A 23,165-nucleotide genomic window follows, 5' to 3' on the forward strand; every position below is an offset into this window, starting at 1 on the left:
CGGAATTTGCTGCAGGGCGCTCCCCTACTCTGCCCCCTACAGGGAACCCAAAGCAACGGGAAAAAAAAAGTGGCTGCGACACCCTAGGTTTGGGCGGAATGCCGCCCTATAGAATCTGCCGCCCCAAGCAGGAGCTTGCTCAGCTGGTGCCTGAAGCCGGCCCTGTTTCTAACTCAAGCATAGCTAACATCTAGGATCCAGCTGTGGGTTACCTTGCAGAAGACAAGGTACCAGTAACTTTTTTTAAAAAGTTTTTTTATATTAAAAAAGCAAGCCTCCTTAAAAATCTATTTCTGGAACAATTAGGTTGATATTGCTAAATGTCACAGTGAGTGGTGCACTACCAATACGTAGAAAGAAAAATTCTCTTTTTATTGTCATTGAAACGTAAAATTAAGACACGAGGAATGTAAAACGAAGTAATAAAAAGGTGCAACCATTTGTGACAGGTGAACCATCCAATTCCTCAACTTGTCTCAAATTCTGACAGTCATTCACACACATGGTCTTCATATGTAACATAATTTAAAAGCCTAAAACTGTAAAGACTGTAAAATCTTAAACACAACACAGAGCAACTAAGCCTACAGTTCCATACGCAGTAAATAAATCTCTCTTCACAAAAAAAAGTTTCTTCTAAAGAAATAAGACAACCATTAATTTTCTCTCATCACCACAAGCAACACAACTGATAGATTTTTAAAACCACTCATTTAGGGATTCATAGAGCTACATAACAAGACCTGATTTTTATACTATAATTGTTCTAATATTGTTCAGAACAATCAGCCTTGTAATAATGAAGTGAAATTAACAACATGGTGAAATTTTATTTATAGAAAACAGTGTTTACATACAGCCTATTTATAAAGCAAGTATACAACTAAAATACTAAATAACTAACTGCTACTAGAACAATTAATTATCACACTTTTGTCTTTCTTATTATCAGAAGGGTGCTGTGTCTTAGGCACAGGACTGGAACTCAGGAGATCTGGATTTAATTCCCAGCTTCATGTGTTACCTTTGGTAAATCACTTAAGGCTTGTCTGCACTAGCTAGCATGTAAATTCTAATACACATTAGCATGTCATGCACTAACTGGCATGTGTGTACCCTGCTGGTGGGCACTAAAAGTTTTAGTGTGCATTAATGTGTGTACAGTGGGCCAGTTAGTGCACATCATGCTAATGAAGTGTTTTTCAGCTTTTCTCAGCCTTTAGGCTGCATACATTACTCCTATTCTTTGGTCAAAGGCAATTCAATTTAACTTCTTCAAAGACATGAAAATCTTCACACATGGGAGTTGTGGACTTTCCATAACAGAAACCCAGAAATTCTGGAAAACATCTGCCACAAGAGGAGTGGTGTTATGTATTCTGTCCCTCATTGACTCAGTAGGGATAATATTTCCATATCTGAAGAGATGTTTAAAATACTCAGATACTACTATGAAACAGGCCATATAAACACAGAGATAGACACTCCCTACCCTTCTTCCCTCGACTTCCCTTTGCTGCAAAAGAGCTCATTCTAGCTTGTCTTCTTCAGCTAAATAGAAAACATTTGGTCTATGTATCTTAACTCCTTTTTGTTCATATTATATCATATGCATAGCATGAGATTTGTTGTGCAGAGGAGTCCCCTCTAAGATTGGCTGCATTAGGGTATTATAAAAAAATGCTCTATTGGCTGTAACACAGTATACCTTAAGAAAACCTTCTGCGGCTGGGTAAATTTTGATCATTATTTAAAAATGCAGAATAGCAGATTTAACTAATTCAGCAGTAAAAGCTCTAAAGGTCACATGAGACGTATGTGACCTGTTGTGTAGTAGCAAATATTTATCATGCCTCACTGCACATGTGGTTGTTTTGAGCAGTGGTCAAAGCATTTCCTATAGTATACTTTGTAGAAGTAGCTAGTAAACCATGTTAAGTATTTGGGCTCCACCTGGATAAATGGAACTATATAAATATAAGAGCATTATAATTATTCCATAGAATCATAGAAGATCAGGGTTGGAAGAGACCTCGGGAGGTTTTTTAGTCCAACCCCCTGCTCAAAGTGGGACCAACCCCAACTAAATCATTCTAGCTAAGGCTTTGTCAAGCCAGGTCTTAAAAGTCTCTAAGGAAGGAGACTCCACCACCACCCTAGGTAATCCATTCCAGTGCTGCACCACCCTCCTAGTGAAATAGTGTTTCCTAATATCCAACCTGGACCTCCCCCACTGCAACTCGAGACCATTGCTCCATAGTTAGCTTTTCATACAATTAAAAGGAAAGTTTGGCTATAATAATGAGCCTACAAAAAGGGATATTGTATGTGCTTTGGTGTCTGAGTCATGTTCATTCCTGAAGAGTCCTGGGAGCGTTACTAAAATAATCAAATGACTAGAGAACTAGAATACATCTGGTAAATTTGGAATGGTGACTTTGTGACTCCAGTTTATTTTATATTCTTTGTGCTAACACTGCACTTGGTTGTTGAAAAAATCTTGCCTAAAACACACACTAGATTTTTCTTGATCCTGTAACAAACCAAGAATTCTGACTCTGACATCAATTTGTTGCTATAGATATGAATCTGTAGGAATAAAGAAACTTTACATAAGCACATATCTTAAATAAAATGATTAAAAGGAGAAAGATTTGTTTTAAGTAGAGCTGTTGATTAACTGCAGTTAATGCATGTGATTAACTCAAAAAAATTAACCGTGATTAATCCCACTGTTAAACAATAGAATACCAATTGAAATTAATATTTTTGATGTTTTTCTGAATTTTCAAATATATTGATTTCTGTTACAACACAGAATACAAACGTACAGTGCTCACTTTATATTATGATTTTTATTACAAATATTTGCACTGTAAAAATGATAGAACATATAGTATTTTTCAATTCACCTCATACAAGTACTGAAGTGCAATCTCTTTATCGTGAAAGTGTAACTTACAAATCTTGCTCTGTGTTACATAACTGCACTAAAAAAAAACAACAATATAAAACTTGAGAGCCTGCAAGTCCATCAGTCCTACTTCTTGTTCAGCCAATCGCTAAGATCAACAAGTTTGTTTACATTTACAAAAGATAATGCTGCCTGCTTCTTATTTACAATGTCACCTGAAAGCGAGAATAGGTGTTCACATGGCACTTTTGTAGCCGGCGTTTCAAGGTATTTATGTGCCAGATATGCTAAACATTCATATGCTCCTTCATGCTTTGGCTACCATTCCAGAGGACACGCTTCCATGCTGATGATGCTTCTTAAAAAAATAATGTTAAATAAATCCGTGACTGAACTCTTCAGGGGAGAATAGTATGTCTCCCGTTCTGTTTTATCCACATGCTGCCATACAGTTCATGTTACAGCAGTCTCGGATGATGAACCAGCACAGGCTCATTTTCAGAACAATTTCACAGCAGATTTGACAAAACACAAAGAAGATACCAATGTGAAATTTCTGTAATAGCTACAGGACTCAACTCAAGATTTAAGAATCTGAAGTTCCATCCAAAATCTGAGAGAGAGGAGGTGGAGAGCATATTTTCAGAAATCTTGAAAGGGCAACACTCCGATGTGGAAAATACCAAACCCGAACCACCAAAAAGAAAATCAAACTTCTGCTGGTGACATCTGACTCAGATGATGAAAATGAACATGTATTGGTCTGCTCTGCTTTGGATCGTTATCAAACAGAACCCATCATCAACATGGATGCATGTCCTCTGAAATGGTGGTTGAAGTATGAATCTTTAGCGCATCTGTCATGTAAATATCTTGCAACGCCAGCTAAAATAGTGCTATGTGAACACCTGGTCTCACTTTCAGGTGACATTGTAAACAAGAAGCGGGCAACATTATCTCCTGCAAATTGAACCAAACTTGCTTGTCTGAGCGATTGGCTGAAGTAGGACTGACTGGACTTGTAATCTTAAAAGTTTTACATTGTTTTATTTTTCAATGCAGTTATTTTTGGTACATAATTCTACATTTTTAAGTTCAACTTTCATGATAAAGAGATTCCACTACAGCACTTCTATTAGGTGAATTGAAAAATACTATTTCTTCTGTTTTTTTTACAGTGCAAATATTTGTAATCAAAAGTAAATATAAAGTGTGCACTGTACACTTGGTAATCTGTGATCTAACAAATCAATATATTTGAAAATGTAAAAAAATCCACAAACATTTAAATAAATGGTATTCTATTATTAACAGCACGATTAATCACAATTAAGTTTTTTTTATCATTTTGACAGCCCTAGTTTTAAGATTTAGACATATATAAAAGTTTCCTTTAGGGAGACAGTTCCTTATGGTCCTGTCACTGGAATTGTATTTATTTTTCTCTTCAGTTAGGTGGGACCTAGATTTTCAATTATCCTTTCATGAGTGACATCTCCTTACCCTTAATTGCTGCCATGATGGCAGCATGTAACTGAACACAAGGACAAGATTAATATCTTCCTCTGAAAATAATACTTTGCAAGTCAGAGCAATGGGAAGTGTGGGTACTTTCACTTTATCTAATAACCAAGAGTAGCCTCTCTAATAGGATAAATCTGCAACAGGTTGGGGCCAAACAATTCCAGAAGCTTATTTCTGAACTCTGCAGTTCATTGCATTGTCACACAAGGAACCCTATCATGCCACAAGACAAGTCTCATCTGATTATACATTTGAGAAACTGAAATGATTTGTTTTACAATAGATAAATAAAATTGGTAACAATAGATGGCACACGTTTTACAAAATATCCCAATCTCTATCCAACTGATCGTAATTCATTTTGAAACAATGAAGTGATAAAACACACAATTATTACTGTCAAATAATGACAAGACAGTGGCATTCTGCAATATGACACAGAAAAGAAAGAGATTAAAGTAGCACCATAAACTCACAAAACAGCCACGCAACATAAACATGCCACATACAATGTACAGTAAATGGCAATGCAAAAAAGTATTTTTGTTTTCACCGACTTCAAATGGTCACTCCTTAATACATTTCAAATTGAACACTACACAACAATCCTATTCATAGCAGCAACATGAGAACCATGAAGATGGGCATTTTCTAATTCTTCTAGATAGATTCACTGGGCTCCTATTAAAATACATTATTAGTATGACATCTGTCTACTCACAACCCTAGTAAATAATTATGAGTGAGATGACGACTTTCAAAATCTTCTATGATGTGTACAATTTATTAAACTGATAGCAGAAATTTCAGTTACAATGTGGAGTTCATGGACTGACTATGCGTCAAACTAAGATTTTGTCATGGATATTTTTAGGAAAAGCCAGGCACAGGTCAGGGGCAATATAGAAAAATTCTCAGAAGCCAATGACCTGTCCCTGACTCTTCCTAAAAATATCCATGATACAATGGGAAGGGACTGGGCAGCTACAGGGCAGCTGGGAGCTCTGGGCTCCAGTGGCAGAGGGGTGTCTCAGGGTCCCCCTGCCGCCTCACCAGTGGTGGGGAGCTGCAGGGGTCCTCCTGCTCCCCATGGTGATGGCTGGAGAGCTGCCCCCCACTGCCTGTAGTGGCTGAGAGCTTCAGGATACCTTCACTGCCCGTGGTGGCTGGGAGCTTTGGGGCTGGCTGCCTCAGGCGGCGGGGATACCTCACAGCTCCCTGCAGCTGTGGGAGGTGGAATGACCCTGCAGCTCCCAGCCGCTGGGGTTGAAGACACAGAGGTCTTTGGAAGTCCCAGATTTTGCGACTTCTGCATCCTTTGTGACAAAATTGTAGCCTTAATTAATGCATATGTTACACACAGTTAACATCAGTCTCAACTTAACTCTGCACATCACTTTCTTCCTGAAAGATGCAATTCTTTCAAACTTGTTCTAGAAAGTTATTTGAGCTGTGAAGCAAATTCAAGATACTATTCTATTCCTTTAGAAAGAAAAAAAAGACTTTAGGCTGGAATAGATGTCTATAATTCTGTATAATTATCACTAATTTGTTTTATTAATATAATAATGCTGCAATATAGTGACAACAGTAGAAATTACAATATCAGAGCCAAATTAAAAAGCTCAGACAGCCTGGTCAACAATTAACATAACTAAAAGCAATTTTTTGCATAATATAAGTCATTTTTTTAAAATACAGTAAAGAACACTCCTTTTGGAACACTTAACAATAAAACAAATTTACCTCTTTATCAGGCAAAGATAACATGTAAAATGTCAGGAAAAGTTTTGCAAGCTTTGTCAGTTACTCTACCATTGTGTTATAAAACTGACTTTCTACACCCTTCTTATTTCAGTCCTGGGATATTCAGAACAGAGAAAGCCTGTTACATCTGATGCTTTTATTATTGTGGCCAGCTCTCCAGTCAGGACTGGGACAAAAATACATCCTCTTTCCACCTTCCTGATGTCTCTGCTATAGAGTCTTTTTACTAAATTGAGAGGCCTTTCTTACTTTCTCCATATGTGGGACAGGATAAGCAGCCTTCACAACCTCCTCACATCAACATTCCTACAACTCTGAATTTTGAGTGCTATATTTTTCCCTTTAGTTGCTGCACTGTCATTACTTGTTGGTCTCCCTTTGTTCCATTCAGGTGCAAAAAAACTGAGTTGCCAAAGGTCAAACAATAAATCAGAGCCAGTAAAAATCCAATTATCTCAATTCCTAGTCTTATACCTTATTCAGCAAATTCTGCTGTTCATAGATTACTCAGAAAATACCTCTATGATGGAGGTAATGGCACAAACTACAGATTCTTGTGCACAGAGGGTTCAACCTTTTTGGTGCTTAGCACTCACAATTAAGTTGGTAGGGTCCCAGACAGACTCATTACCTATTAAAACTACAATGACTCGTAATTTGCCAGCCAGGAAGCATTAGAATTCCTCACCACCACTTTTGTCTCCGCAGTACTATGTAGATAGTACTTCATGAAAGAGGTCCAGAAAAGATCGTAAACATGATAGCTAGGTACCAAAATCCTATGGTGGAAGTTGGACATGTCGTTCTGGATTGTCACTTTCAAACTTACTTTCACTCATTGTCTCAACAATTTCTTTATCTTTGGTAGATTATTACTACGCTATTAGTTATTCTTTCTATAAAGTATTCTTATATTCTAAAGACATTATAGGTATACCAAACAATGTTGTTATATAAACACAACGCAGATTAAATCTTTTGAATAAAATATCTCCAAAGGAATATAAACTAAATCATATTGCTACCATACAATGCAGATAAAACAAATAAAAACCTTAAGGTACTAATGCTAAAATAAGAATAAATTAGAAAAATGGAGACTTTTTCCCAGAATACACCAAATATCCATTTGCCATATTTCCTTACTGACCATGTGTTAGGTTATCAATCCATCATATTTCCATTCTGATCATAAAAGGGTTCAATTCATAGCTTGCATACAACATAATTCAAACTATTTTTGTCAATTAATATGCAACTTTTATTTAAAAGAATTTATAGACTGGTGACTTGTCATATTATGTCTGGATAGCATATACCGTTTGGGTTATAGTACTGACAACGAGGATAAGTTTATATAGCTATTGTTCATTTTTATGAGGAAGGAAAATGCACTCCTACAACTCTCTTGAAATCTTATAGGGGAAAGTAGGCCTTTTGGATATGGGTGTAACATTTAGAAGGAAATAAATCAGCAATAGTTTCTAAAGTATACTGCACCATGACAAACGTAATAATATTATGTTGCAACATACATAGACTGAACCCTTCTAATATTTCAGAATAAAGTAGAACCTCTTCTCCCAAATAAATAGGAAGGTGCACATCATATAAATTAAAAGTATTAAAACACCGTTTCTCCTTGATTTTGTTAATCATTGTGCCCAATATACTTAGCACAGAAGCAGCCCAAAGGATTACCATTTAGCACAGGGAAAGACAGATTAACTAAATATTTCAATGCAATTTCAATTTTTTTGCTGTTGGGTTAGTGTTGCATAGAGTAATGCACTAGATTAGGAAGAAAGCAGAATTTTTCTAGCTCCTACCTAGATCATTGGCTATCATCTTGGAAAATTTTCTGCCTTTGGTCTTCACTGTAAATAATATTTTAACAAAAAATGTCAAAAACTATAAATGTACTAAAAGGATGAATGAACAAAAGAAATGATGCTGTAAAAAAATACTGTACCCTTTTCTATAAAATTATTCATTTTTTGATCATCATCATCAGAATTGTTTGGAGAACCAGAACCTATATGAGTGAAGACAGAATGAAACAGACATGCAAAATGGACATTCACAAAACAAGATACATGTACAGCACTGATTGGACAGAAAGACTATGCATTATATTTAAAAAGACTTATGAGACATAACATACTGTCACACTGACTTCACAGCTAAGATACATCAAAGTACTGATCAAAGATCAAAAGATCAGAGAAGCTCTGTTATGTGATGGCACTATAGATGCCAAACTCTTTGCAATAAAGGAGCGTACACAAAAATAAGCAGGTAGTCTGAAGCAAAATGACTTATTAGTGCAAGACACACCACCACAACACAGTGCATCTGGGTTATTTTGGTTAGAGACATTTCTTTTATTTAATATAAACATTTTAATATGTGGACACCTAGTATGTAGGTCTGTAAATAAGAAGACGACAAAGAATTTATCCACATTTTGATCTAAAGAGCAAATGCAACATGGAGCATCGTTTGGTCTCTAAAAGTAAGAAATCTGTTTAGAGCAGCAATTTTATTCTGCAAACAACTCCTATCCCAACACCACAATAGAGTATTTAATTCTGCAAGCAGTGGTTCTAAAGACCACTAATGGTGAGTGGGCTACAATCTGTGAACCACTGTTTGAGAGAGATTTAACTTGGTGGCTTTTTTAATCTTATTAAAATGCCAAACACAACAGGTTTTTATACCTCTAAAAAAAATCACCAATAAAAAGGACAGAAAGTGTTACAAGGGTATTGTTTTCTTACTACTTTATGTATCTGAGCATGGCGCTTTGTATATGCTATGCAACTTTATCCAGGTCACTGGATGAGGGGAACAAAGTTTAAAGCTTTTATAATCTCTTTGTTTTGGTTTTTATTTTATTTCTGCTGCAATTTAGTTTTTTGTCTCCCAAAGCTAGAGGATGCTCTGCCAACTAGCAAGGGCATGGAGCCTTTTCTATAGCTGCCAATCTGTGTAACTACTCAGTGGAGGAAGTTAGAGTGTAATTGAAGTTGCAGCTCTGTTCATTTGGAAGATTGAAATTGTCACACCATTCATGCTGTAGCTTCAGTTACCCTAGGATGTCTCAGACTGTCAGTCCCAAACACTGATCTTCCAGACTGTTGTACAACCAGTTTCCTAATCAAGTTCTAGTGGAGCATTATTTTATAACGGTAAGTTCCAAAACCATATTCACTGATTTTTAAAAAAAACGCAAAGCATAATTTTGTAATTAACTTCATTAAATTTGGATATTGCAGTCTTAGCCGATAGCTAGTCTCTCCCTAACTAGACAAATTCCAACCACCGAAATCTTTCTCCTCCTATTCTCTGCAGCTTTAGTGCACTAGTGTCTGATCCTCTGATTTCTCCTGGTGTTCCTAAATTCTGACAATATCCACACCTCACCTTCTCAGCATCTCATGGCTCCTCCCCAGTCTTGTTGACCTCCCTAAGGTCTTGTCTACACTACTGCGGTAAGTAGACCTAAGTTACGCTACTCCAACTAGGTGAATAATGTAGTTGCAGTTGACGTACCTTAGGTCGACTTACTGCTGTGTCCATACCACGCTGAGCTGACAGGAGACACTCTCCCATCGACTTAACTTAATCTTCTTGTTCCAGTGCTCTGCAGTCGAGTGCTCTGCAGTCGATTTAGGGGTCTTCACTAGACTCGCTAAATTGACCCCTTCTAAAATCGATCGCAGCAACGTTGCTCCCCGGTAAGTGCAAACATGGCCTTAGAGTCCCTCTGTGAAGCTGACAACTGTGTACCTCCAGCCCCATAGATCCCATTTCTCCATTTTCTATTACTGCAAATTAATTTTTAAGTTAAGTTATCTTGAGAAGCCCACTTCTGAATTTTAATCTAATTCAAGACAAAACGTACCCAGGATTTTTTTTTTTTTTTTTTAGTTATTCACCCACTAGAGTGTTTTAAATTTCTGCACTATGCATGCATACTCTTTGGTTCTTCAATGACAGAATGCAAGTTGAATTTATTTAAATACTGTACCTGATTTCAAATTCAGATCGAAAAATTTGATGGGGAGTGGGAGAGGGAAGAGATTATGTTAAATGAATTTACTGAAATTTTTGAATTTCAAATTTAAGTATAGTGTTGAATCCAGTGGTTGTTTTCCCTCAAAGTCTTTGAAGACTAGTGATAATCTGGAAACATTGATCAAAAAACCTATCCTATTTCTTCTTCTTTATCACTTTCCAGTCTTCTTCCTTTCTTTGTTTTTCAAGTTTTCCTTCCTAAGGAAAGTTAGTTTAAGCTTCTTTATATTTCTTCCACCTGCGATGTCTAAATAAAGATTTTTCTGGGGCCATGATACCTGACTTCACAAAAGATGCTAATCCTTGCAGGATGAATATTTTTGGGTGTCTCCTTGCTCATTTCTCCATCTTTCCTTTCCTCCCCATATGGTCCCCAGGCTTGTTTCTCATTGCTTGCCCTCTCCTCATCCATGAAATGTCTCCTCTTTCCACTCTTTCGGATGTCAGTCTTTTCTTGTGAACCACACTCATTTACTCCTAAAATTGCTCTTTTGAAAAAAAAAAAAAAGGTTACTTATCTTTTTGTAACTGTTGTTCTTTGAGAAAAGTTGTTCACATCCATTACACATTAGGTGTGCATGTGATGGACGTCGGAAACTTTTTCCCTTAGCGGCTCCCGTCGTGGCAACAGGGGAGCACCGCCAGAGTGGCACCTCACGCACGTGCACATATAACCCTGCCGACCTGACTCACCTTCAGTTCCTTCTTGCCGGAGACTCAGACAGAGGGGAAGGAGGGTGGAAAGTGTAACAGAGTGAACACTACATCTCGAAGAACAACAGTTATGAAAAGGTAGGTAACCGTTTTTCCCTCTTTGGGTATGTCCATACTACCCACCAGACTGGCGGGTAGCGATCGATCCATCGGGGATCGATTTATTGCATCTCATCTAGACGCAATAAATCGATCCCTGAACGCACTCCCCATCGACTCCGGAACTCCAGCAGGGTGAGAGGCGGAAGCAGAGTCAACGGAGGAGCCACGGCCATCAATCCTGCGCCATGAGGATGGGAGGTAAGTCGAACTAAGATGCGTTGACTTCAGCTACCTTATTCTCATAGCTGAAGTTGCATATCTTACATTGACACCCCCCTCTCCCCCCAGCACAGATCAGGCCTTCAAGTGATTGTTCACATCCATTACACATCAGGCGATTCACAAGCTTACCATAGGAGGTGGATAGGAGTCATGGAACAATTGAAGCACAGCCCTGCCGACCACTGCATCCTCTCTGGCCTGTTGGACTGCGTAGTGGGCTGTGAATGTGTGCACAGACGAGCAGGTGGCTGCTTTACAGATCTCCTGGAGTGGAACCTGTGCCAGGAAAGCTGCTGAGGATGCTTGAGCCATAGTCAAGTGAGCCATGATCGCCGGGGTCGGCACCTTGGCGAGCTCATAGCACGGGCGGATGCAATCCGCAATCCATGATGATATCCGCTGCACTGAGACAGGGAGTCCTTTCATTCTCTCCGCAGTGGCGACGAACAACTGTGTCAATGTGTGGAAAGATCTAGTTCACTCCAGATAGAACGCCAGGGCCCTACGGACATCCAGAGTATGTAGGCTACGGTCGGTGACTTGGGTCCATGTGTGGTTTAGGAACGAACACTGGCAAACAAATGTCCTGCCCCATATGAAATTGGGAGACTACTTTAGGGAGGAATTTAGGGTGTGGCCTAAATTGCACTTTGTCCTCATAAAAAACTGTATAAGGGGGCTCCAAGGTGAGGGCCCTCAACTCGGACACCCTCCTTGCAGACTCCACCTTCCAGGAGAGGTGAGTGAAAAATCAAGAGGCTAGGGGCCCAAAAGGGGGTCCCATGAGCTTCGTCAGGATCAGGTTAAGATTCCAGGGAGGGACCGGAGGGCACGAGTAGGGAAACACCCTCTCCAGCCCCTTGAGAAACCGGGCTACCATGGGCTTGGAAAACACAATGCCCCAACTCCCCCGGGGTGGAATGCCAAAATGGCAGATGTACTCTAATTGAGAAGGGGGCAAGACCTTGATGTTTAAGGTGCAACAGGTATTCCAGGATAACTGGAACAGAAGCCTGAAACAGCTGTACGCGCTTTGGTTCACACCAGCAGGAGAACCCCTTCCACTTAGTGAGGTATGCCGCCTAGTGGAAGGTTTCCTACTGCCAAGGAGAATGTGTCACACCTGAAGAGAGCACTGGCTCTCCATTGCGTTCAACCACAGAGTTTCCACACCATGAGATGCAGAGACCGCAGGTTCGGGTGGAGCAGGCGCTCATGGTCCAGTGTGATGAGATCTTGGTGCAGTGGAAAGGCAATCGGGTCGGCCACTGACAGCTCCAGCAAAGTCGTAAACCAATGTTGGTGGGGCCAAGCTGGGGCGATGAGGATCATTACCGCCTTGTCTCTTTGAGGAGAACTCTGTGGATGAGTGGGAGCAGTGGAAAGGCATACTTCAGGTTCCCACTCCAAGAGATCATGAAGGCATCTGCAACTGAACCCGGACTGTGGCTTTGGAAAGAGCAAAACTGCGGGCATTGACTGTTGTCCCTGGTGGACAAGAGGTCCATTTGGTGAAATCCCCAATTCTGGAAGATTGATTGCAAGACATCCAGTCTCATCAACCGTTCATGCCTGTGGTACGACCTGCTGAGGTGGTCTGCCAGCTAGTTCCGGTCCCCCGGGAGGTATGACACTACGAGGTGTACTGAGCAGGCTATACCAAAGTCTCATAGGAGAAGGGCCTCTCGGTAGAGAGGAGAGGATCGGGCTCCGCCCTGCTTGTTTATGTAGAATATGGCAGTAGTGGTGTCTATCAGAACTGTCATGCTGTGACCTTCTAAAGCAGCGTGAAAGGTTTGGCAGGCTAGGTAAACCGCCCTGAGCTCCTCTACATTGATGTGGAGCAACATTTAATCCTTTGACCACAAGCCTTGCATCCAAAGTTCCCCCAAGCGTGTTCCCCAGCCAAGGTCGGACGCGTCTGTTACCAGTGTCAGCATGGGTTGTGGTGTGGTGAAGGGGATCCCTTCGCAGAGTACCTGCTAGTTAAGCCACCAGTGTAGGGAGTCCACGCATGGTGGAAGCGGGACAAGCGGTTCAGGAAACATAGGGAAATATCTGGTAATTGGCTTGGTACGCTGTCCTCGAGCACACCTTTAAAACCTTTGCTTGTTGCTGGGTTGCGGCTTGCCCTGGCCTTGGCTAGGCGTGTTGTTCCACCTCCACCTGTTGTGTCTGCCTCTAAGATACAGCTCCTGCCTAGGGTGGGGCTGGTATGGTTTTTGCTGAGGTGGTTGGGGCTTGAAAGGTTCTCTCTGTGTCACCGGGGTGTGCATTCCCAACGACTTGAGGGTTGCCTGGGAGTCTTTGAAGCTATGCAGCCTGGGATCCGTTTCGTCCAAAAAGAGACCAGACCCTTTGAAGGGGAGGTCCTGAAGGGTATATTCTGGACTTCTGGAGGAAGGCTTGAAGCCTTCAGCCATGCCAAGCGCCTCATCACCACTCCTGAGGCAATTATTCTGGCTGTTGCATCTGCCGAGTCGAGAGAGGTCTGCAGAGAGATCTTGGCTACCTCCCTTCCTTCATCCACAAACTCAGGCTGAGAGCCCTGGGGCAAGGAGTCTTTAAATTTGGAAACGGTCATCCAGGAATTAAAATTGTGTCAGTTCAAGATCGCCTGCTGGTTCGCGATCCTCAACTGGAAGCCCCCAGAAGAACAGACCTTCCTGCTGAAAAGGTCTAAAAGTTTAGCCTCCTTGGCCTTAGGAGCCGGGGCTTGCTGACCATGTCGTTCCCATTCATTGACCGCTGAGATGACCAGCGAACAGGGGGCCGGGTGACAAAAGAGGAAGTTGTATTCCTTGGAAGGGGCAAAGTACTTCCACCCTATGCCCTTTGCTGTTGGTGTGCTAAAGGCCGCGGTTTGCCAGACCATCTTGTAGTTGGACTGGACCGTCGTTATGAGCAGAAGCGCAATTCTGGAGGGGCCCTTGAGGCTTAAGATATCCACCACAGGATTCTCCTGCTCTACCGTTTTTGCCGCCTGTAGGCCCAAGTTCTGGACTACCCTGCAGAGCAGCTCCTGGTGTGCTCTCTGGTCAGTCAGAGAAGGCCCCAACACTGCGGTGCCCGCCACGCTTCATCTGGGGATGATGAAGAGATGAGGGCCTTCTGCATCTTGTCTTCCAGCCCTTCTTGTCTTTTCTTGCATGCTGAGGGCTCCTCCGGGTCCTGCCTGACGGACTGCCTCTGGGACAGTGCCGGGCTCAGTGCTGCTTCCACTCTCCTATGTTCCGAAGAAGTGTCTGGTGGCCTGGATATCATGGCCATCTTGAGCGCGGAGGGGTGCCTGTGCAGGGACCAAGACTAATGCACCGAATAGCGGGATCTCAAGGCTCCGGAGGAGGGCCCCTGCTGTTGGTGATAGGCCCATGGTGTCCTGGAGGGCCCCATTGGGGATACCATGGGGTTTGGGGCTCCCTGCTCACTGGTGCCCTGTGGTCACAGCTGAAGTGGCCTGAGTTCGCCTCTGATTCCAAGCACGCTGACCTGGAAGGCCAAGGCGGTGCTGTAGAACGGTGCCCCCAGGGGGCTGGAGAATGGCTCCTTGCCGACCAGTACCGGTACCTATACTCCTGGAACCGGGATTGGGATCATTGGCTTCTGCTCGGAACCAGGGACTTCAAACTTGCGTTGCCTCGGAGCCAGCCCGGCGATGGTGCTGGGGAGTGGTGCCCTGACAGGGCTGGTGCCATATGCTGGCTGGGATCCGGTGCCCTCGAGTCCCACTGGGTCAGGGGCAACTGGGAATCCACAGAGGCCAAGCTCAACCAGTACCGACGCTGGTAGGGGTGCCGGGATGGTGACCTAGATCAGCGCACCAGTGCTGGCTTGCCTCTTGACAGAACTCTAGGAAACAGTGCCGGAGGCTTCTTTTTGGCAGGGAGGGGGCTTGCTGCCGACAACTGGATGAGGTCCTTTGCCACCTCAAATGTGTCTGGTGTGGATGGCTGTCCTAGGAGCTCCTCCAGCCCTTCCTCCATGCTCAAGGCACTGAGCCTGGGGCTCAACAGGTTCTTTGGTGCCAGAGCCACCCGAGCCAGGGCATGTTCTGGGGCAGTGCTTCCCTTTTGAGCACTCGTTTGCTTGGGAAGTGCCGGCTTCTTATGCAGGAAGCGCCCTCGGCTTGTAGGCTGACCCTTCGACTATGCCAGTGAGGTTGAACCGTGCCTGTATTTTTCTTGTTGCGGCATGCTTGCGGTGCCCCACTGATGCTGGATCGCAAACTAATGCCGGGGCACTCCACACCGAGGACACCGGCGCCGAAGGTTGCAGCATGGCCTCCATGAGTAGCTGCTTGAGGTGAAAGTCTCTTTCTCTCTTAGTCCTTGGATTAAAAGCCTTACAGATCTTGCAGCACTCCATCTGATGTTATTTCCCCAGGCAACGGAGACATGAGTCGTGGGGGTCACTAACTGGCATAGGCTTGCGGCATGTGGCACAAGCATTTAAGCGTTGGGCCTGCGGCACACCACGAAGCCCAGGGCTGGTGCTGGAGACAACTTCCAACACCTAAACAAAGAAAGCTTAACTATCTATTATTAAGAAGTGCTAACTACTGATAACTTAACTGTTGATAACTCTGCTAAAGGATCACTCGCAAGCGAAAGATAAAGAGCCGTTCCAACACCGCCACGGATGGTAAGAAGGAACTGAAGGGGGGTCAGGTCGGCAGGGGTATATATGCACCAGCATGAGGCGCCACTCTGGAGGGGCTCCCCTGCTGCCCTAATGGGAGCCACTAAGGGAAAACGTTTCCGACATCCGTGCACATGGCGCACGCACACCTAATGCATAAGGGATGTGAACAATCACTCGGAGAAGAAACAAAAGAAATCAACAAAACCAAAACAACCCATACATATCAAATAATTATATATATCAGTCAATATTTTCAGGTTCATTTACATTAATCCTTTTATATGAATTATCTCCTTAGTTCTATTACCTGAATTTATTTTTTTTAAATCAAAAATTGCCTTAAATTTAAATGTCCAGGTTAGGTCATTTTATTTACTCTACCTGTCAAATTGAAGTAGTTCACTTAGAACTATCACCAGCATCACCTAAAATGTGGGAGGAAGTGCTTCACTGCAACAGCAGGATACAGTAAGTGGATCATAGATTTTCACATCTACTGGGCTTGATAGTGGATGAGTGTTTTCTTCTTTTGTTACACAAATAGGAAGCACATCTTTGAATCCAAATGAGGGAAATATTTCTCTACACCACAGTATAGGGCCCAAATCCTTTAACACTTCAACAAATTTTTAGTTAATGGCATTCAACTTTTGAACTTGCATACTCCACACACACACACACACACACACACACACACACACACACACACACGCACAAACACGCACAAACACATTAGTGGTTTGACAACATTAATAAGAAAAGCGCTCACAAAATATACTTGCATCCGATGAAGTAGGTATTCACCCACGAAAGCTTATGCTCCAATATGTTTGTTAGTCTATAAAGTGCCACAGAACTCTTTGCCGCTTTTACAAAATATACTGTAGCACGAGAACGTCACTTTCCTCACAGCCTCATAGATAGCATGCATTTCCAATCTAAGAATATCTTTGCCTGTGTGCAGTCTCCCTGAAGCATAAATATTGGAAACTTACACATGCCACTTGACTCATCCTTACTAGACACTAGGTTTATATTTCTGAGTCAGATAAATTGTCCTTGATTTAAACCAGAATTCTGAAATGGTTAGTGAAATCTTAAATGGCAAAATGAATACAATGTGATGGAAAGAAAAAAGCTACCATAGACAGTTTCTATATAAATTACTTAGCAAACATTTCTGGCACAATTTAGAACAATGCATGTCACATTCTACGCAATTATAATATTAAAGTATTTGAAAAAAACTGTAGTTTTCTAGTTACCCGAAGTGGGTGATTTGCAGCGATCCTCTGGCACTGCAGTCCCTTCATTAATATCACAAAGACCTGCTGAAAAATACAAAGAACAATTTAAAATAAAAAATAAAATTGCTGTTTACTATCTTTCCTGAACTAGAACTTTAGTGATGTTTTAGCCTCTATATAACACTAAGCAAGTGCTTCTCCCACTTAGGGGGCGAGGGAGAGAAGGAGAGAAGACTTCATTTTTTTTTTAAATAAGTCTCTCATTTAAGAGGCTGACCTCAATTACAGCACTAAAATAGTCTGTTTGACAAAAGAATTACAGTATTACCTCAGAAATATTGAAACTTTTCACTTGATTTTTTTATCAATGCATCAATATTTAATCAGAAAAGTAATATTTGGCAAACTTTTAAGAAAAAAGTATAGCCTTATATAATCAGAGGAAATTGTTTATTTTTTTAGAGGTAGGTATGTGCATTAACCATGTATACTTTACTCTTATATTTTGGATAGTAGGACCTAAAATCTTATTTAAGTGAAATAAGAAAACTAATTTGTTTGTGATAAAATCAGATGAATAGGAAGATTTCAATATTAAGGAATTCTATAAAATACTTTAAGATTAACATGTGACTAGTATTGTGTATTTTGAAATAATTTCTACTTTCCTTGTTTGGGGTAAAGTTATACTATATTTCTGCAGCCATACTAAGGTGATCCTGTACCATCAGTTTTCCAACAGAACTCACTGATTCCATTTAAGAAATGGATTGATGATATAAGATGGTTATGGTTTATTTTTGGGGAGTGAAATGATTTTTCCTCTGTTGAGGACTTTCATATAACACTCAATATGACATCATCATCATACAAATCACAAGACTGTAGTTACAAGATTCTTTCACTGACAGAAATGATAACTTTGCACACTTAAAGAATGCAGAATTAGATGCAAAGAAGGAAGTCAAATCATAGGGATCAGAGATATTGCATATTGCGAACTGGAGATACAAATGGAGTTGTATGGCTTGACAAAGGATGTGTTGAAATTTAAAATTACCAGTTAGACTTTTTTTTTTAATTAAAAGCTTTGATTTAATGTTTTAAGAATATTAACATTCTCAGACTTACTTAAAAATAATTCCTTTCTTTGGATCTGTTATGATGTACTAATCTAAATACAATGAGTACTAATTGCACAAATGAAACAATTGAATCATTTGTTAGGGAAAAAAAGTATCTGCATGTACAGAACAAGATTTTCAACACAGTGCAATCTTAGTTCTTAGTATCTGAATCTTCTGAGAAAAAAACCACAAATGTGTTGAGACTGTTGAGGAGATTGGGTGGGTTACACACGCCAAGTCAGGACAGAATCAAATTGTATCCACTTGCACCTGTGCAACTCTGACTTCAGTGTGTCTGCATTGTTGATAGAGGGCAAAAGTAGGTGCAAGGAGGAGTTTTTCCTATTTAAAAACTATGGGGTACTAGTTATCTTCTGGAGCCTGGGTTAACAAATGAATATTTTCTGAATGCCAAAACCAAAGACTTATCTTGTGAGGGAAAGAAGAGTTACTTAGCCTTACTGTAACTATGGTTCTTCAAGATGTTGTCATCAATGAGGATCCCACTCAAGATGTGCAATAGAAATCTCTTGAACTGCATTTTCCGTTGGGCCACACCTGTGCTATGCATGTTCTCACAGAAATCACAGAATCATGGAACTGGAAGTGACCTCAAGAGGTCATCTAGTCCAGTTCCCTGCACTCAAGGCAGGACTAAGTATTATCTAGATCATCCTCAACAGGTGTTTGTCCAACCTGCTCTTAAAAATCCCCAATGATGGAGATTCCATCACCTCCCTAGGCCATTTATTCCAGTGCTTAGGAAAAACTTCCTAACAGAGTGGTTAATGTCCAATCTAAACTGCCCTTGCTGCAATTTAAGCCTGTTGCTTCTTGTCCTATCCTCAAAGATTAAGAACAATATTTGTTCTCCCTCCTCCTCCTCGTAATAACCTTTTATTTACTTGAAAACTGTTATGTCCCCTCTCAGCCTTCTCTTCTCCAGACTAAACAAACCCAATTTTTTAAATCTTCCCTCATAGGTCATGTTTTCTAGATCTTTAATTATTTTTGTTGCTCTTCTCTGGACTTTCTCCAATTTGTCCACATCTTTCCTGAAATGTGGCGCCCAAAACTGGACACAATACTCCAGTTGAAGCCTAATCAGCACCGAGTAGAGCAGAAGAATTACTTCTTGTGTCTCGCTTACAACACTCCTGCTAATATATCCCAGAATGATGTTTGCTTTTATTGCAACAGCATTACACTGTTGACTCTCATCTAGCTTGTGAGCCACTACGACACCCAGATCCTTTTCCGCAGTACTCCTTCCTAGGCAGTCATTTCCCATTTTATATGTGTGCAACTGATTGTTCCTTTGTAAGTGGAGTACTTTACATTTGTCCTTATTGAATTTCATCCTATTTATGTCAGATCATTTCTCCAGTTTGTCCAGATCATTTTGAATTTTAATCCTATCCTCCAAAGCACTTGCAACCCCTCCCAGCTTGGTATCGTCCACAAACTTTATAAGTGTACTCTGTATGCCATTATCTAAATCATTGATGAAGATATTGAACAGAACCAATCCATACGGGACCTCACTCATTATGCCCTTCCAGCATGACTGTAGTTCCCTAGTTTGTTTCTGAGAAGATCCTTCAAGACAGTATCAAAAGCCTTACTAAAGTCAAAATATACCACATCTACCGCTTCCCCCCCCCATCCACAAGGCTTGTTACCCTGCCAAAAAAAGCTATCAGGTTGGTTTTACAGAATTTGTTCTTGACAAATCCATGCTGACTGTTATTTATAACCTTATTATCTTCTAGGTGTTTGCAAATTGATTGCTCAATTATCTTTCCAAATACAGAAGTTAAGCTGACTGGTCTGTAATTCCCTGGGTTGTTCTTATTTCCCTCTTTATAGATGGGCACTCTAGAAGCCTATAGAAGCACTATGCACTTCTACCTCACTATGGGGATGTTAACACTGCCTTTTCAAACTTGGCATCTGATCCTGCAGCTAGGTCAAGAGTATAGGTCTTAACAAAAGTCAGGGGATTACTCTAGGTAGCTTGTAGCTTGTCTGCTAACAGAGTGACCTTTGATATTTGGAGGGAAAGGTTTATCAGCCATTTCATAGCAAAATGATATGCACTGTGTGGTGCATTTTGATATTCTCTGGCAGAGGAACACTTGACCCTTCAAAGCACCAAAGATGGCAATAAAGAGATGAGAAGCCGGGCTGAAGAACTTTGTAATATAACAAGACCCTTTAAATGTTCAAATTGTGGCTTTTTTCCCTCCAGAAGCAGAATGAGGTTTAGGGGAGAAAACAGGTAAACTGATGGACTGGTTCAAATGAAATTCCAAAACCCCTTAAGGGATAAACTTAGGATGAAGTCTCAATACCACCTTATGTCTGTACAGTGTTGGGTAAAGGGATATCAACTATAAGAGCCTGGAGGTCACAGAGCCTGAAGCTGCCGTGATAGCAACTAAGAGTATCATCTTGAGAGTGAGGTTATGTAAGAAGCATTCTGAAAGTGGCTTGAAAATGGGGCTCCATGAGGTTTGTAAGGACAATATTAAGATTTCAAGTAGGAGGGTTCTTGAACGCATGAGTAAGTATGTAGTAACCCTTTCAGGAATCTGGTTACTGTGGGCTGAGAGAAAACTGAACAAATGGATGGCATACAGAGACTACTGGTAAGGTGGGGCTTTATGGAACTGAATGAAAAGCCAGGTTTGTAGGGATTCAACCCCAAAAGGAAGCAGTGGGAGGATCTGAGCACGGGTCACAAGCAGGTTTATGGGACTGCAACTGGGGAAGGCATGTCCTTGCATTTCCTTCTGTGAAAATAGAATGAATTATACTGTGAAAATAGAAAGGATTAAAGAAATGCTGTCTGTACCTTTAAGTAAAACTGTTGGAATGCTGCAATCCAGGTGTCAGGAATACAGACATTAACATAGAACAATTGCACCGTTTAAGGGCAATTGGTGAAGTATTAGCCTTAGATCGATAAGAGTTAGTAAGGAAGTAGGATATGCATGCTGTGCCCCAGGTGAATTTTACTGTTTTGCTTTCTTTGTCCCTTTGTCTAATTCCCACTCTTTTATCTGTATAAATGAGACTGTTTGGGTCTTGCATGGCCACTCACATTATCTGGGTGTTATTGGCGGAGCGCTGCGCTAACAAAACAGAGTGGTCTGACAAATTGTGAGTCCTGATTCTTACTTTGACAATTTGGAGGTTCCACCGAGATGGCAACCGTCTTCACTGGGGCAGTGTGATTCCTGACTGTTTTTGTAGGATGACCGTGGCAGCCGGCACTTGGGCATTTGGCCCGAGCGGTCCTCCACTAGAGCAGAAAGGCGCACAGCCACAGTGAGGTCTACGCCATCGAACCTGTTGGTTCCCACTCTGTTCTGATAGGGATCCCGGGATCTGACATCAGGAATCTGGTCAGCTAATTATTTCTGTTTTGTCCAGACTGAGGACTGTCCTGTCTCTGTGTCTATCCGTCCTCTTGTGGAGTGTTTGAGTCTTGGTGCCATCTCCGTCCGGGGATAGGCCGACCAAGGGGTTCCTGTCCCCGCGGTCTGAGTGAGTGGAATCTGCACAATCGCAGCCGCACTGCACTTTGGGTAAAACCTCTGGTGTGAAAGCAAGGGCGATTGAGGCAGTAGTCTGTGGGCTCCTTTTGTGCGTTGCACTAGGCATCGCTCTGATGAACCCGAATTTCCTTCTTGTGTGATTGGTGTGTGAAGTCCTCCTGTATTGGTAACCAGACGTCTAAGTCGGGACAGTTCCCTAAATGAATGCCGGCTCATTTTATGTATTTAGGATTGGTACAGACTCCTGTAAAAAGGGTCCAGACTCCCGTAAATTTCTGGAAAAATGGTCTAGGCTAACTCAGGGGGATCCCAAAAAAAACTCAGTGGCCACTGTTAAAATCTTGGAACAAAGACTGAGTGGACGTCTTAAAGGACAAACTCGGCCAGCCTAAAACTAAATTGGCTAAAGGAGAGGTTAATTGTTTCATGCAGTAGTGGCAAGGGGCAAATCATAGGTGGACAAAATCAAAACTCGCCTCTCTCAAATATTCAAATAATAAGTTAAAAGCTTTATTAAAAGCCTCCTCTCCCACCACCAGACTGAGCTCTCCCCTTTACCCAGTTCTCCAAACCCCAGATTGATCCAACCCTCTTTATACTCCCATCTCATTGTAAAAAGGACAAAAAGCCCATTGTTCTGTTCCCCTTTGCTGTCTGCCTCAAAAACTGATTCTTTAGCATTCCACTACCAATTCAGCAAGGAGGGTGGGCTCCTCAACTAGCCCCCACCCTGCCTGGTCCCTTTCCTTGAACATTTCTTTCAAAATTGTGAAATGACCACAATATCACTCACAAACGGGTCACTGAAAAAAAAAAAAGCAGGATCGGGCCCAGACAAGCAGGCAAGCAACAGATAAAGAAACAGGTTGAAAGCCCTAAGGGAATAGTGTCAGGAGTAAGAAAAGCAGTAAGTGCAGGCATGAACCCCTGGAACATTATTTAAAATGGTGAAATCTGTGGTGATAAAGGTGTCATTTTGGGACATAAACAAGTGATTTAAGGAGAGAGTGAAAAGTTAACTACAGAGGCTGGAGAGAATTAAGCAGTTAAACTCTGTAAACATGTTAAAAAAGGACCATGTTAAAGAGAGAGAATTCTTGGTTTCTTTGCAGCCATTCTGAAGGGAAAATGGGCCCTTTTCCAGAAGAATGCCTGTAAATAATCCAAATATATATACATCTATGTAAAAACAAAGCAGTGTAAAGAAATGTTAAGGAAAAGAAAATGTGTATGTATCTATTTGTCTGTGAAAATATGTAATGTT

At 41.4% G+C, this 23,165-nt stretch overlaps 1 protein-coding gene across 4 annotated transcripts in view; it reads right to left on the reverse strand.

The window, feature by feature from the left end:
- The window catches only part of STXBP5 (syntaxin binding protein 5), a 178,846-nt gene that overhangs the window by 26,672 nt on the left and 129,009 nt on the right, over window positions 1–23,165 (reverse strand). The window contains exons 19-21 of one of the 4 annotated variants that reach the window (XM_050949484.1): window positions 17,230–17,292; window positions 8,178–8,240; window positions 8,035–8,082 (exon numbers count right to left, since the gene is read on the reverse strand). In XM_050949484.1, the coding sequence (XP_050805441.1) occupies window positions 8,035–8,082; window positions 8,178–8,240; window positions 17,230–17,292 (174 nt within the window). Of the gene's footprint in view, window positions 1–8,034; window positions 8,083–8,177; window positions 8,241–17,229; window positions 17,296–23,165 lie in introns of all 4 variants that reach the window. The other 3 variants (XM_050949483.1, XM_050949485.1, XM_050949486.1) reach the window with 3 other exon arrangements.

The sequence above is a fragment of the Gopherus flavomarginatus genome, chromosome 4 (genome assembly GCF_025201925.1).
Source record: "Gopherus flavomarginatus isolate rGopFla2 chromosome 4, rGopFla2.mat.asm, whole genome shotgun sequence".
NCBI lineage: Eukaryota > Metazoa > Chordata > Testudines > Testudinidae > Gopherus > Gopherus flavomarginatus.